The following is a 16,278-nucleotide window of genomic DNA, read 5'->3' as shown; positions in this document are numbered from 1 at the left end:
GTGCACTGCATCTCGCTCTGTTCTCTCGACCCCCTTCCTCCTTCTCTGCTGCTATGCGCGGCTTTGTTCAATAGATGACTGGGACAGGGTATGCAGTGCGGGCTTATATGGAAATGTCATATGTGGTGGGGTGCAGAAACTTCAATTAACCCTTCGTGAAGAGAAGTGTATCGAGAAATCACTGTAATAACTCAATGATAAGCTTGTTTATTTCCCTCATCAACCAAAATAAACACAATGCATTTGACTGACGTGTGCAGTCCTCTTCCTGAAACGATAAGGGTGGGGACTGGATCGCTCGCACTCCCCATCCACATGACGTCACATATTCCTCCTGCGACAGAGCGCGACGCGTGTCTTCCAGCGTGCGCATGCGCGGAACTCGTATCGCGCGGACGGAGGTCCATGTCGCTTCCTCCGGCACCAGTACCGAGACCAACACCTCGGAGGTAGTGCGTCTAGGACCAAGTGGTGCCACGCTAGACATGTTAGCCATCACGGAATCTCTGTCCAGTCGTCAAAGGTTGGCCCGCGACTCGTCTGACCGCCATGCCGGTCGGTAGCTATGGAGAGGGCGCCTCGGATAGACTCATATCGTCTTCCTCTGAAGCTGTCGACCTCACGTAGAGGTTCATGCTAGTCTTCTATCTCGGGACCTCGTCAAAGGTAGGGGATGTCTTGTGAGTAACATATTTCTTCGTCTCCTATTCTCAACATGCATTGTTTTGCCTCTTGCTGTACCTGTCGTACCTTATTTGCGGTTAATTCTGACGTAGGACACCCTCCCCCTGGCTTTGAAACGCTATACTCTAACCATTATGCCACGGTGGATGACACCTTACAATGCTGGTGTTGTATTTAAATTCACTGTAAAATTATTCCGGTCAAGCGAGCGTAAATGAGATCTGGACCGAAAAGAACCCTTTTTTCTGTAAAGTATTTCATTTCGGTCCAGGAGCCTTTTTTCAGTTCAATTTAAATTCGGTCCAGGAACCATTTTTCAATGAAACAATACGCAACTTTGGACCGAATTTAAATTGTGCGAGAAAGGGGTTCCGCTCCTGCAGTGGAACAAAATAAACCCATTGGAATTCATGGGTTCCTGGTATATTATAATATCACATAATATGCACAGAGGTTAATCGGGACTGGAGCTACAGTTTAAAGTGGGATCCGAACCACTGTGCAATGTGCCTCCACCGGGTATTGAACCCAGGACCTTTTGGTTACAAGGCGACGACATTACCACCGAACGACTATGTACCTCCACTGGGTAGCGAACCAGGGACCCTTTCAGAATTGAACGATACGTTTGTGTGTTATTACAGAGATTACATTCACAGATATATCTTACTGCCGATAATTTACTAACAATAATAAAAAATATATATGTGGTCTGGCGAGAGACCTGGGTTCGATTCCCGGGGTGAATGGTCTAAGGTCGGAATTTTCCCGACCTTGTCCCAGCACAAAGCGGCTCTGGGGATTACCCAGCTCCAAATCAATGGGTACCTTGGGGTAACCCTTAGGGTAAAAGCAGTCGGAGCGTGGTGCGGATCACATCACCTCCAAAATGGCCGAGATCGAGAATGTGTGGAGCCCTACATCGACATCCGCTAAATGTGCATTCATGGTGCGGTGCTCTATGCGCGGGGAGATTTACCATTTTGTTAAAGTGTTATTTATCTTAGCTAAGGTAGGCAAAGTGTACATTGCACTGTGCCATGCAAGCTAATTTAGGAGATGTGGGCGGTAGGGCCCCACACATTCTCGATCTCGGACATTTTGGAGGTGGTGTGATAAGCACCACGCCCACAGCCACTCCAGGTAGAGACGTTGCTGTAAAAATTCCCACCTCAATTCATCCCCGCCGGGAATCGAACCTTGGTCTCTCATATGGCGCTCAGACGTCCATATATATATTATTCTCTCCCCCAAGACAAGTTCAATATACTGCATTTAAATCGCCTTAATAATTACTCCGCAAAATTCTCTATTCAATATTTTCTGCATTATTATTATTCTGTTGTATCTCAATATGCATTGTGCAGAAGCATACAAAGTTTACTAATTTCTCTATTTTTCTTTACAATATGATGATTATGAACTTCACATAATTATCTTTTGGCACTTGAAAGAAAATATGTAAAGGGTATAAATATTTCACAAACAAATAGCACAATTGTCAAATTATAGGTCGACACTTTTTTTTGGCGGCCTGATTTCACTCATCCTCATTTCCTCTGTTCCAGCAAATATCTCCCCTCTTGTAGGGGTGTGATAATGTAGGGATGGAAAAGAATCTCAATCTGTAGTCAGATTTTTATTTATATTCTTAAATACAATTTTATGCCATGTAGCATAATATCAAATATTCCTTGGTTACATGCGTATAAATACATTGAGATCTTCCACAATACCCGGTGAAGACACATAGTGGTTCGGATCCTACTTTAAACTGTAGGTCCAGTCCCGATTAGCCTATCTGTCCCTAAAACTCAAACAAAAAAACATAGACTTACGTTTCCTATCTTGAAAGAGATGTTTAGCTGAAATAACCAGAAAATATGCAAAACCCAAGTTATTGTACATCAGCACATTTTTTTTTAGTAATTATCATCCAGTTGGGCATGTGTGTTTAGAGTTACTAAATCATTTTTAAAAATACCAAATTTAGTATAGGTTTATGGGTAATATATTCTAATTAAATGTTTTTAGTTAATGGAATCATTTTCCGCGTTTAGTTACTCTCATTTACATAATTTTGAATAATTAATTTTCTGTTTCTATTGATTTTTTTCAATTACAGAATTTACTGTATTATTTTTCCAATTTTAAATCCTATTCTTGAAATTATATTTGCATGTTTCATCTCCACTTCCTGTATACCGTAGTTTATAATCCATGCATTATTTTTTCTAATAGTTGCAACATTGGATTCCAATCACTATATCTGATTTCTTGTTCACCCAAGCTTTAAATCACATCTGCACAATGATAATCTTGTTAGTTTTTTAAATATATATTTCTAGTCAATTTTGTCGCAATGATATGAAATTGAATTTCAGGAAATGATTGTTAATTAAGCTTAATTAATTTCTCATTAAGCGTGGACGATCAATATTATATTACTTTGGCAAGCATCCAGTTCATTGCAATGAAATTCGTTCGAAATTTGGTGTTGAAATTCATGTAATCTTTAATAGAAAGCGCGAACCGTACTTGAAAAATGTTATAGCAGTATGTGTTCTTGTCTACGCGTGTGTCATACCCTGTCCTCTGTAGGTTACAAAGCACTAAGAAGTTTAGGAATCGTTATGCACCGAATTATGTTTTAGTACGAAGATGAAGCTATACTCTGGGAATTATCCTCAAGGCTTTAAGAAATACCGATATAATTTTCAGAACAAATGAAGTAAGTTCAAATATAAGTCGACTTATACAACTCTATAATTTCAAAAAACCTTAACGATATCTTTCACAACTTTCACACAAACTAACCTCTTTTCCCCCTTTGAAAACGCGCAAGAACATCTGCAAAGTTTAGATAATGCTTTCTAATTGAATCATACCGATCCTGAAATTCAAAAGCAATTCGGGAGAATTAAAACAAAGATGGCAGCACTTTGATTCAAACTTTCATTTGAAAGCCAGGATTAAAAAAAATATTATAAGATATCTGCTTCCATCAATCTTTCTAGAAACATTACAAAGTATAATACATGTTCTGAGACTTGAATCATTTTCTTTTGGATGTAATATCTGTATCTTAATAACACGGAAACTCGAATATTATTCATTACAGAACTTTAACAATAACTTAAAGGCACAATTTGTATCAACACAGTCTATCATCACTTTTTTTTTGTCTTCATCTTCTTACCACTTTGTCGCATGTTCATTACTGAAATGTAGGGGCGTGCAGGATCCCGACAGTCGTAAAATTCCACATGATTATGTTTAAAAGTGGCAAAATCTGCAAGTTTTCTGATGTAAGTTTCGGTAAATATGCGATATCGCCCAGACGGATTTCTTCAAATTTACAGGAGAAAGTACTTACTGAAATGAGTTTCTTTAGCATTCTGGACAGTCTTGGAGGTATTTTCTTTCACGGGAAACTAAAAACTTCGTATTTGAATGCTGCCGAACAAGAATTAATCACTTTTTACGTAAGAAACTTGCATTGCCTGCCATATTATGCCGTTGTGTGCGTGCAGATGGCGAGAGCGTCGAAAGTTACACGGTCTCGTCAGTGTTTCCAAATGTGCATTTTTTTTACGAGAATTTTGTTTTCTTTTTTTTTAACTATGCTTACCTTACCTAACCTAACCTTGCCAGAAATGGTTTTTGGGGCTATCGTGAATGGTTTTTGGGGCTATCCGTCAATGGTTTGTGGGGCTATCGTGAATGGTTTTTGGGGCTATCCGTCAATGGTTTGTGGGGCTATCGTGAATGGTTTTTTGGGGCTATCCGTCAGCGGTTTTTGATGACATAATGAACACGAACGTAGGTATTTTTCGGTTAAGAAGGTTGAAACACTGCATAATCACTCCAAAACGACAAAACACAAGCACGGCGCGATAATCCATGACGAGTGCATGCCATATTGTCTGTTACCCAAGCGGAACAAGGAAGACAAATAATCACTTGTAATATGAAAAGTTGACACTATTTTATGGAAAAAGGCATAACTTTACCTTAAAGAATGTTCCGCAATGCAGAAAACGTAAGTACCAGTGGTAAAATTAAGGAAATAAATAAGTTAAAGGTGTCCGGGCGTTATCGCATATTTACCTAAGTTTCTATTCCATAAATGCAATAACAATCAATTGAGAACAGGAAATTGTGTATATAAGTAATTCGAGATGTTCACAGTGTCTGGAGGTTTCAAACATATTCCATCCAGAAAATTTCACGACTGTCGGGAAATGGAGAATTTTTCCCGTCCCGAAGTCGAGATTTCAAAGATTTCCCATCCCGCCCAGACTCTTTTTTTTTTTTTTGCCCCGCACACCTTTATTTATATGTTGCATCTATCAGACAAAATTTACGGAAGGTTAGAATGATGTACCCCTTTCTACAATCCCTTTACCGCTGCCAACATCTCCTCGTTAATTCCCATTCTGGTCGCATCTCTTTGGGTTTTTATTGTTTCTTAAAGCAACCGTGAAGACTCCACGACGGTTTTTCCATCGCCCTAAACCTGGGACATTTTTAGAACAAGGTTTCCGCAGGGTCGATTATGTAACTCCGTTGTTTTTGTCTGGCGGCTGGAACCGCCGGACGTGTATTGCGAATTTTATTGGACGTCGGTGCCAAATTCGGGGGAAAAAAGCCAATTAGAAAAAGGCTTGCAATTGCCAAATCTGTTCTTTGTTGGTCTTCAGTTCTAAGATGACCATCCTTCGTGGTATCGTATCGTATGCGACCTGCGAAGGGTGCATCAAAGCTTAAGATTTTGATATAGTACAGTAAAAACTGCATATCCCGGAACCTCTATAAGAAGGAAACCTGTAAATACGGGGGGGAAAAAGTTTCCCAAAACGGACCGATTTTATATCTGAAAATGACCTGCTTAAGGCGGAAACCTTTTTTAAGCGGAAACGGAACACCATTTAAAGACCAACGAGATGTTTTTATTCTCAGTAAGACGGAAATTTCTTCCTTTATTTTTTTCGCTCGCAAGAAAACAATGCAATACTGTAAGTGGAACACGCCTCTGTTGCCACTCGCTTATCGGTAACATTGTCGATATGAAAGAATGCGCTACAATACTCAGCTGTTACGATTCCGTTTCTTTCTTTCATCTCTTACCCTCTTTCTCCACTTTTCTTTGTCTATTTCTCCTCTGTTCTTTCGTCATATTTCTATTTTTCTTGTTATCTCTCTTTGTTTCTTTCTTTTTTCTTCACTTTTATCTCTATCTTTCTTCACCTCTCTTATTCCACCTTTCAATCTTTCTCTTTTCCTCTATGCACATCGCGCTACAACGCCAGGGGTCCCGGGTTCGAATCCTGGCATGGACATGGATCTTTGTGAGTGTCCATTTTACTTCGCTTTTTGTGCCACTTTTGGCTAAGTTGCGAAGATGGGGATGAGTGATGATATGATGAAATTGATGAATGCATCGCATTTTTATTCATGTGCGCACATGCATTAGTACTCTACATTATAAGTAATGCGAAATGTAAATCTGTCTTTCCATTATTTTCTGCAGCGCTCTATACTGTATTTAAAGTCAACCCTGTATAAGAAGGAAAACTGTTAAGACGGAAAATTTTGCTCGGAACCATCATGTTCCGGGATAGACAGGTTTTAATGTATTTGAATTCTGCATTCTGCATCTTCATCTCGAATGTTTGATGTGCTCAGGAACATCTAGGTTGTACTACGTTCTGCGATGAAAAGGAAAAGCAATTCGGGAAAAGGATTCTACGATTAGACGATTTGATCTTACCAGAACAAATTCACAACTCTTAGCCATTCCTTCGCGCAATATGCAACCACTGAATATTTCATTGTTTTAACCACCCAAGCCATGTTCCAATGAAGAAGGTCGTTTCTTGTATCGGTCTAACTCTACCAGGAGCACAACAAAATACACCTTTGGAAACAGTTTTAGAAAAACCCTTGAGAGGAAATGCATCATAATGCATTTTCTCTCTTTAAGTGTCTTATTCCCAACCTTTATTTTGTAATCTAGGGCATCCGGGTTCGAATGGAGGCACATAGTGGTTTGGATCCAAGACTACTAGAGTAGAAGGCTGGGGCCATACCTGATCACGTGGTCCTTGACGTCAGGCGTGACGTCACGCGCGGACAGATCGCTCTACGCTCCGGTTTCGCAGCCGAATCAAAGCAGTAATTATGAACAAAAAAGAGCCGTAATTATGCCCAGAAGCTAATTGGGAGTGAATACACAGACTTACTTAGGATCCGACATAACGTATGTCCTTACAGTTGGATTACACAGCCATTTACGCACACATTTTATCGGTAGTTTTTAAGTCGTCACATTCCTCTGTGAAACATTAGTTTCATGTAAAATTGCGGTTAATACACCTAGTAACGCATTTTGTTAGGGCAGAAAGAAAAATATATATGTTGAATGCGTAAAATAATTTTGTTAAATAAAGAAAGGCAGAAAGCCAAAATTATGGATAAGTTGAATATGTAAAAGAAAACAATCTCGTCTATTGCTCTCTTTTAGGAGTGAGAGAGGAGCTGTTTTCACTTAACTTCTTCAAATTTAGTAACTTTGCTTCGACTATTGGTATTTATTTCTTAATTAAATTTCCTTATTCAGATCACAATTCTGAGTCTTATGAATCTTTGAACTACACAGGGAGGAATGTGAGGAAGTTCCGTGTGTATTATGTAACACACACTTTAAAAAATTTTTCACTGAACGAAAACTTGAGACATAGAACTGAAGAAAGTCGAGGGTCACTTTATATACTTATACGTATATATAATCAGTGGAATGTCGAACAGGGGTGCCTACAGGCGGGTATTTGAAAGCTGGTTGAGTCCACTTAACTTTGGGGGGGGGGGGGGATTGTGATGAAAATTTGCCTAAATAAATAATAGAACAATGGAGGACGGAAGTTGAACTACGTTGTCATTTAAGCATCACTCGTATATAAATAGCAAGTTGTGTATTTTGAAGTGTATGGTAGCCTGATGTTGTGTAATGATACTACTGGTATTGCAATCCACTAACAAGTCTCGTTAGATGCGATGTGTTCAGTTATATATTGTCGCCCGCTGTTTTTATTTTTTTCATCGGAGATCACGACACGTCGCAACACCTCACTGAAGGCATTGTGAACTGCAACACCTCACAACCCACCATTGTGCGAAATCATTGAAAACTGGTGAGGGGGAGATAGTTCGTAACCTACAACCCCCCTCCCCACAAACATATGTGTGAATTATACGATGTGCATATTTGTAATGTTATTAAAAGTAAAAATAAATTACTCAATTAAAATAATTATTGTGATTATTAATTAGAAATTAATTTGTTACTTTCATACATATTGATGTAGATTTGTTAATGATCTCTTGAGACAGAAAGCATTCAACACTCACTACACTAATTTGTGTGTGTTTTCAATATTATTCTTAGTAAAGTATATTTGAAATTTAAAGTAATTGCTTATCTTTTCATTGTTATAACAAAAACTCTTTCCCCCGGGAAATTTTTGGTGTTTTTTTTTGTGGCCAAGATTGTTGGTGGGTGGAAATCCCTCTCGTCCCCTCCAGGATTTCGCACCCTGAACCCAACAATCGAGAAATACAAGAAAAATGGAGCGAAAAGAACAAAATAGATCAGCCTTTCCACGTTTCTTTCCGTATGGGGTAAAGACTCAGCTGGGTTTTGTCCGCCCATGACGTCACACCCGCGGCAGTCGCGAAAAGAGGCGTGTCTGACCCCAGCCTTTCCTTCTAGTAGTCTTGGTTTGGATCCCACTTTAAACTGTAGGTCCAGTCATGATTAGCCTTACTGTCAATAAAGTGGACTTAAAACACCAAATCAATCAAACCAATTGCAATGAACTGGACGCTTGCCAAAGTAATATAATATTGATCGTCCACGCTTAATGAGAAATTAATTAAGCTTAATTAACAATCATTTCCTGAAATTCAATTTCATATCATTGCGACAAAATTGACTAGAAATATATATTTAAAAAACTAACAAGATTATCATTGTGCAGATGTGATTTAAAGCTTGGGTGAACAAGAAATCAGATATAGTGATTGGAATCCAATGTTGCAACTATTAGAAAAAATAATGTATGGATTATAAACTACGGTATACAGGAAGTGGAGATGAAATATGCAAATATAATTTCAAGAATAGGATTTAAAATTGGAGAAATAATAGAGTAAATTCTGTAATTGAAAAAAGAACAATAGAAACAGGAAGTTAATTATTCAAAATTATGTAAATATGAGTAACTGAGAAAAATCGCCTAAAAGCGGATAATGATTACATAAATAAATTGATTATATCCATTAACTAAAAACATGTCATTTGAACCTACTACCCATAAACCTAGACTAAATTTGGTATTTTTAAAAATGATTTAGTAACTCTAAACACACATGCCCGACTGGATGATAATTAGATAATATATTTATTTTCTTTTAGGTTCTTAAATATATAGGGTGTCGAAACTCCCCATACAAAGTGTCAAGATTCCCAAACAAATTAGGGCAGTGTCCACACTACGTAGACATTGGTATCTAGCCTTCTTTATTTTCATTTTAATCAGCTTAGAGATGTGACAAGCGTCCAGCGGTGAGCAGAAATGTCTAATCTTTCCTACTTATACGATTCGTTTCGATAACTTTACATACAAGCGCCCCATATGCTGCTATGTGCTTAGCATGTCGGGACTACCCCAAACCATGGTGAAAACTTCAAATTTCAATCATTATATAGTTTTGTGCACCGTTGCATGTATGCACAATAAAATATTCAATTTTACACGGTTGCATCTTGTTTCTGTAAATTAACAGATAGCATTTCATTGTGTAAACTCTCGGCAATGCGTTAGTTAAATTTAATAATATATATGTAGAGCCGCAATATATTTTGATAGCTACATGATATAAATGATCTAGTCTAGCATTTCGTGTACTTGCCACCAAAAATGAAACCTTGTCGTTCATTATTTCGTGTAACATTCATCTTCATTGTAGCGACTATCATGCAGAGATAGAAACGCGGCGCTAAGCAAGCAGAAAAGTAAATGGCATGATTGTCAGAATTCGACACTGGACGGTGGAATTCAAAGCTCCGTTTGACGTAATAATAAGGCACTGAATCTGGAAACTTAGTCTCGAAGATTCTATTTAATCATAACAAGTTAAAGGATTAAACTATTGTATGCAAAGAACCCTAAACGAACAGACAGCAATTTCTTCAAAATAATTATCCACCTTTACATTGAAAAGTGAAATAATCTGTCTGTCATTACAACACCCTAAACCTGTTTATGCATCACAGTTCAGTGATTGATGTTTGTAATGCTTGCAGCTGTGAAACTAAGAGTTCTGGCTTGAAATAAGAAAAAGTGCATTATTTGTGAATTCATATACTTTTAATCCAGTGGCGGCGGTTGGGTTTCAAAATGGCGGGACAAGGTGCCAAAACGGTGGGGGGGGGGGGAAGCAAGGACAGTTTTCTAGATAAGGTTTAGCATAGTGCAGAGGGAAAAGTAGCAAAAACGTGGGGGAAACTGCCCCCACGTCCTCCTAATCGCCGCCACTAATATAATCTAATTGTCAATTACTCACATCGTCACAATTAAACAGAATACAGAATAACGACATAAAATAATCAAAATATACTGAAATACTAAATCAATTTATTAAAATGCATGGTTAAGTTACAATTAAACATGGTTTTCTTACCTGAGACTTCTGAATACAAAGGTTTCGGGTTCGATTCAAGATTAGGTAAGATCTTATTAACTCTTTCTATTCGATATCCAATTACCGGGTGTAGCAATAATATAGATCTATCCCACATTATTAGACCGGTCCCTATTCCTCATCTTGTCTTAGAAAACCTTCTTCAACATTTCTACTAACTACAACAAAACATTGTATTCAGAACAGTACAGATATCTGAAACAGGTTTTCCCTTTATATATGCATATTTCTTAATGCACGTGGACAGTAGAAAATATCTTTAATGTTGAAGTCTGTTTGTAGCTAGTAGATGTAATTTACAGCGTAATTATCGCCCTCTACCGTTGTCCACCAAGGATTAATTCTTGTAGAGTGCCTATATGTTAATGAGATTATTGTAGCTTTCGTTGTGTTTATTTGTTATTGTTACGGACAATTAGTGTTATGCTTTCAATGCATGTTTTCTTAAAGGATTACGAGTGTGCGCGAACAGATTTTCATGATATTTACGGAACTGTTGCCACGGCGAAACAAAGGTTAATGCATCAAGTATAACATTATAGGAGGATTATACGGTTCAAAAAGCGTTTCAGGTAACTTCATTTAGTATACAGGGTGATCCAAAAGTATGGAGACACCTCGAATAAAAGTTGAATGACATACTGTTCCGTAACACTGCAGGTATGTAATAGGGGTATGGGAAAATGTTATAGGACATATTACGATGACGACCGCCATCTTGAATTCAACTTCAAAATTTTAAATGGGAATGGGATGATATGATATATCAAATCAAGCTAATTTCACGAGGAATGCAGTGGTGAAGGTTATTTCGACGTATCTTTAACCAGTAGAAAGTTATGAATGAATTACTGTACCAATTTGCTCCTTTTCGAGGTATCAGGAAAACATAAAAATTGCTCTAACGTGTCAGTAACGCATCGAGATCATACTGACGTCTAGGGAGAGAAGTTCGCATGCCTTTGCACATAATTTTAATCACAGATATTCCGGAAGGGTTGAATTTTGTGACTGGTTGTTTCCAACAATTACAGCGTGATGCTTCCACTGGAATGAAAAGTCCTTCACAGCAAGGTCCGTTGACTTATTTGCCGCCTGCTCTGGAAGGTCTGTTCGTGACGCCCCTTTTGAGTAAGCCAAGGTGGTTGTACAACTGTGACGTCATAGGGATGAAAGATCGCTAGTTTTAGCAAGGGAAACTTATTTCTCTGTTCTTTCCTTGCGCTTGAATTCGTGTATTTCCAGTATTTTCTTATGCGATTTATATTGTAGTGTCTGGGGGTGACAATAAATAATGTCTCACTGTGCTGCAAGCGCATGAATATATCAAGAAAACGAAGAGTTCCCATATTGTTTAGCTTATATTTCGGTCGGATGAGAAGTTCCGAAAGAGCAAATGTTATTGAAAAGACATATTTCAGGTTGTTATTTTTATTTTTATACCAGTGTGTTACGAATGTGATTTAAAATCCGAATTAGTAGAAATTACAGGAAAGAAGAGCCTAAAGAAAGGCACTTCCTACAATGATAATCCCAGTTACACTCGGTTAGTGACGATAACAGTGTTCTTGCAAGACTTGTGTAGTTGGGATTGCCAAATGCGGACATTTCTTTTACAGAGTATATGATCTGGCTACCATGCGGGAGACTCGGGTTCGATCCCCGGTGGGGAGAACCGGAATTTTTTTGCACATGTTCAAGCGCCCGCCCAGCATCGTATAAAGTGGGTACCTGGAGGAAACTCTGGGGGATATATGCGGTCAGGGGCGTTGTGCTGATCACATCATCCCCACCTTCGGCCGTGATGAAGATAGTGTGGAGTCCTAACTCCATGGTGTTGTGTAAAACACATGGGAGCACTTTACTTTTACTTACAGAGTAATGATCGTGAAATGAGGAAGACGATGCTTAAAGTACAGCACATTGAGAGCTTTGTTAATAAATTTGACCTGAAAAATGGAAAGTGTTGTTAAACCTCTATCCACGAAATTCAGATAGTAAAATTTCCGAATCGTGATTTAATTTTTTTCGGAATCCGGATATTTTTTGGCCATCCTTAGCGTGAAGACAGGATTGCTAGGAAAAATGTTCTGAGTAAGTGTGTCTTTCACATCGAGAACAAAAATCTTGATTAGTCTTATCATTCGTCTGTTCAATACAAAACGAAAAAAATCGTAAAAAGAAAACAACAGAAACTACATCGTGTTTTGTCAAGAAAGAACATTATTTTTTTCCGAATTCTATATTTGGACCGCAGGATCGAAAAATTAAAAGGATAAATACCATGAAGCAAAAACAATGAATCCAGTGCTGCTCTTCTTCCAATTCTTTCCTGCACTAACCGTGGGTAAATTTGTGATTTTGCTTACTTATATCTTTTTTTCCATGCACCATCACATTCATGTATTCTGTGTAAGTTCTGTTGCGATGCTCTTCAATACGTGTGTTTCTTCTCTTAAGAACAAAAGCGTTGTATGCTTCACAGTGTTGGAAATAGCAGACACTCGCAGAAGTTTCATCCCGATGACGTCATAGAGACGTTGCCGGGGCTGTAAACATGGGGGCTGGAAAAGAGGCGAGTTATGACCAGCGGGGGAAACTAGTGGCCTACGGACATTGCTTCCAGTGACGAGGTTAATTTTTATGTTCACAAGAAAGTTAATAAACAGAATATTCGATGTTTTTTATCTGATAACCCACTTTGGACAGAAAATTTCTCACCACGTTCCTATAGCATTGTGGCGCTCTGACCTGTTGAAGAAAAATCTGTAGAAAGTACCTTCTTCCGTAAGCAAGGCTGAAAAAACCACAACACCATTAAGCCTTGTTTCCATGATATCCAAAAGCTCAATATGCTGACCAAGGCAGAATTTATTTTAGTTTAAAACATAAACTAAACGTTACGTTTCAACCTTCTAGCAAGGTTTTATTCATTCATAACTTTTTACTGGATAAAGATATGTCGAAATAACCTTCACCACTCCATTTCTCGAGAAATTCTAGCTTGATTTGATATATTATATCACCCCATTTCCATTTAAAATTTTGAAGTTGAATTCAAGATGGCGGTCGTCATCGTCATATGCCCTATAACATTTCCCTCCACCCCTATTACATACCTGCAGTGTTACGGAACAGTATGTCATTCAACTTTTATTCGGGTGTCTCTTTACTTTTAGACCACCCTGTACTTCTAAAATAAAGTAATCTAAGCCTGAACAATTCTTTTGAAAGGATTCGATGCTTCTTAGTGTGTTGTTAATTATGTTGTAACTGAGTGTCATTTCCCTTCCCCCACCCCCTGCGGAATGGGTCAGTAGGGGTGAGTTGCCACCCACTTCTACATTTTGGTCTGGGCTGGAGTGCTGCAGGAAGAGGATTTCGTTCGAGCGCCAAATAGTTCGCACGGACGACGCTAGATAGCGTGCGCAACTGAGAGCTGCAATAACGTTCGGACAGGCAAACCAGCGGTAAACACTCGAAGCCCAGTAGTATGCACGTATAACCGTAATTTGTCTGTGGTAGTGGGCCCTCAAATATGAATGGTGAGTTGAAAGACGCAGTGAAATTGAAACTTAAGTGAACACAGTCATCATCTCCATGTGAAAATGTATTTTAATCTATCTTACCAATAGGAAGTGATGTATGAAAATGTAATCGATGTTTGTGGGCTGAAACGACCAATTACAGTTTATGCGTCTATGATTATTGTCACATTAAAATGGTATTCTATTTTATATTCTCGAGCGTGGGAGAAATCTATAAACATGCCGAGCTCCGTGATAGCGTGTTACGATTCCAGGAGTCCCGGGTTCGAATCCCGGAGTGGGCATCAGTGTTATCTGTGAGTGTTCATCAGTTTCATCATATCACTCATCATCTTCATTAGGGAAAAGCGGTAGAAAGGCGACACTAAGTGACAAGTAATACAAATATTTTTATCAGCTTGCTGCAGTACCCTAACAATACATTACAAATATCGTAACTCAACATTTTCAGTTGAAGATGACACCCAAGACGAACAATCATGACTACCGTAGCTCATATCTTGCAGCTTTCTTCACCATCCACAAAATTTAAGCTTTATTCATTGCAGATCAGCTAGTCTCGTAAACGACCTTTTAAAGCTCTTGAGAACCTTTAGCTCATCTTTCCTTGCATAAAATTTATGTGCAGAAAGTGCTTGTCTTTGGCCTTTCCCGCAAATAAAGAATATTGGGCAAGTGCCAGATTCTAGAACGTACCACGAATAGCGCCATCTTACATCGCCTTTTTATCTTCTGGTTTCTGATGAATAAACAGCTGACGATCGGCCTTTTTTGCAAGGAGAAAGAACAGAGCTAAGGTTGGCATCTTGTTTCGTCTCCGCGATACTTGCTTTTCTGCGGCCCACGTAACAACTTCCTTTGCTTTGTAATGTGTCCCATTAGATTCGTTTGGTTTTCAGTGTTGCCATCTAGAATGTGTAAAAAAGTGCCAAGAGCAACAATGATATTGAGAATATTAACAATGAATTCCTCAAGAACCATTGTAGATCCAGTCTCGATTACCCTTTCTGTGCGTAAAGCATTTAAGAATCATCCAGTATTGGTTGATTAGTTGTAGATTGGCTGTAAATAGAACTGATATGTTTTAAGACTCGCGACAATAACTACAAAACGTGATTGTTTCAGAATGTCAACATAATAAGCTAAACACGTTTCTATGCTTAATAAGTCTCGCAATAAACCAACTTTGGTCTTTTTACGCAAGTTATACTATTTATTCAAACTTTCACATGTACCATTACAAAACCCAAAAGATCCGCCAGAAATATAAATTTGAAGCTACGCTTTCCTGACTTTGTGTATTTCTAGTTATCCGTGAGTCTTTGGGACAATTAATAAGCATATATAGAACATTATCTACCTTTTATTACCACCACACTCGGACAAACATTACGATTTAGTTCACAATAAATGGTGCTTATGGAAGCAATTTTAAAGTACTCAGTCATTTAATTCTTGTATTGCATAGGCTTTTATTTATTAAATGAAGGAACAGAATGTTATACATTTGTTGATAGATGTTACGTAAGTAATGCAAATCGGGTTTTGAAGAGAAGGAAAGTTTTCTAGCAAACGTTTTTGGTAAGTAGTTGTCGGGACTAAAGATGGCTAATTGTTTTAAGAAGCAACACCAGATTGGAACAAATAGTTTTATATTTTGTGACTTTGTAGTTGATAGAAAATGTGAGGAAATGGTGCACGTGTAACAAATGTTTATTTTAAAAGATAGTGTCCATAATAATCCATTTTACACTTCCTTTCAAACTAATGATTTGTTACACCTACACAACAAGTATTCAATTTCCTTATGTTTCATAACAGCAACCAAGTCACAGAATGCAAACCTGTTTGTTCAAATGTAGCCTCGCTTCAAATATGTAGCCATCTTTAGTTCTGACAATAGGGAGAGATCTATTGAAGTAGGTTTATCAATTTGAGAATTTTGCAACTCAAATTCTTCAATGAATTCAAAAGGCAAATATTGAGAATGCATTGAGAACTCTCTCGAGTGCATAGTACGGCTGTTATTGTGAAAATACCAGATTTTGTATTCAGGTAGCAAGGTAGATAAACTCTAGAACTATTTACATGCAGGTGGCAACACTGACTTAAAATAGCACGAAGCAGCCAATTTAGATGTGTTGAAGAACACGATGCCGCCCTTTGTGATGGAATTTGGAAGCTTTAGGCTTGATTCAACCTTCCTATCAGCGAGGCAAATGTCAAGGTTACCTCCTAGTAGCTAAATTATAATTATAGTTTCGGTTCGGCTCGATTTCGC

General features: G+C 38.2%; 1 protein-coding gene across 14 annotated transcripts in view; it reads left to right on the top strand.

Moving 5' to 3' along the window:
* Nucleotides 1–16,278, top strand: part of SK (small conductance calcium-activated potassium channel) — an 848,626-nt gene that overhangs the window by 540,116 nt on the left and 292,232 nt on the right. Inside the window, exon 1 of one of the 14 annotated variants that reach the window (XM_083141000.1) lies at nt 437–666. The exons of 12 other annotated variants lie outside the window; for them this stretch is intronic. In XM_083141000.1, coding sequence (XP_082997126.1) covers nt 634–666 — 33 coding nt within the window. In that variant the 5' untranslated portion in view covers nt 437–633. Of the gene's footprint in view, nt 1–436; nt 681–16,278 lie in introns of those variants that run through there. One more of the 14 variants, XM_083141001.1, reaches the window with a different exon arrangement.

Source organism: Lepisma saccharinum, chromosome 19 (assembly GCF_977018435.1).
Source record: "Lepisma saccharinum chromosome 19, izLepSacc3.1, whole genome shotgun sequence".
Classification (NCBI taxonomy): domain Eukaryota; kingdom Metazoa; phylum Arthropoda; class Insecta; order Zygentoma; family Lepismatidae; genus Lepisma; species Lepisma saccharinum.
This window is presented reverse-complemented; position numbering and strand designations above follow the sequence as displayed.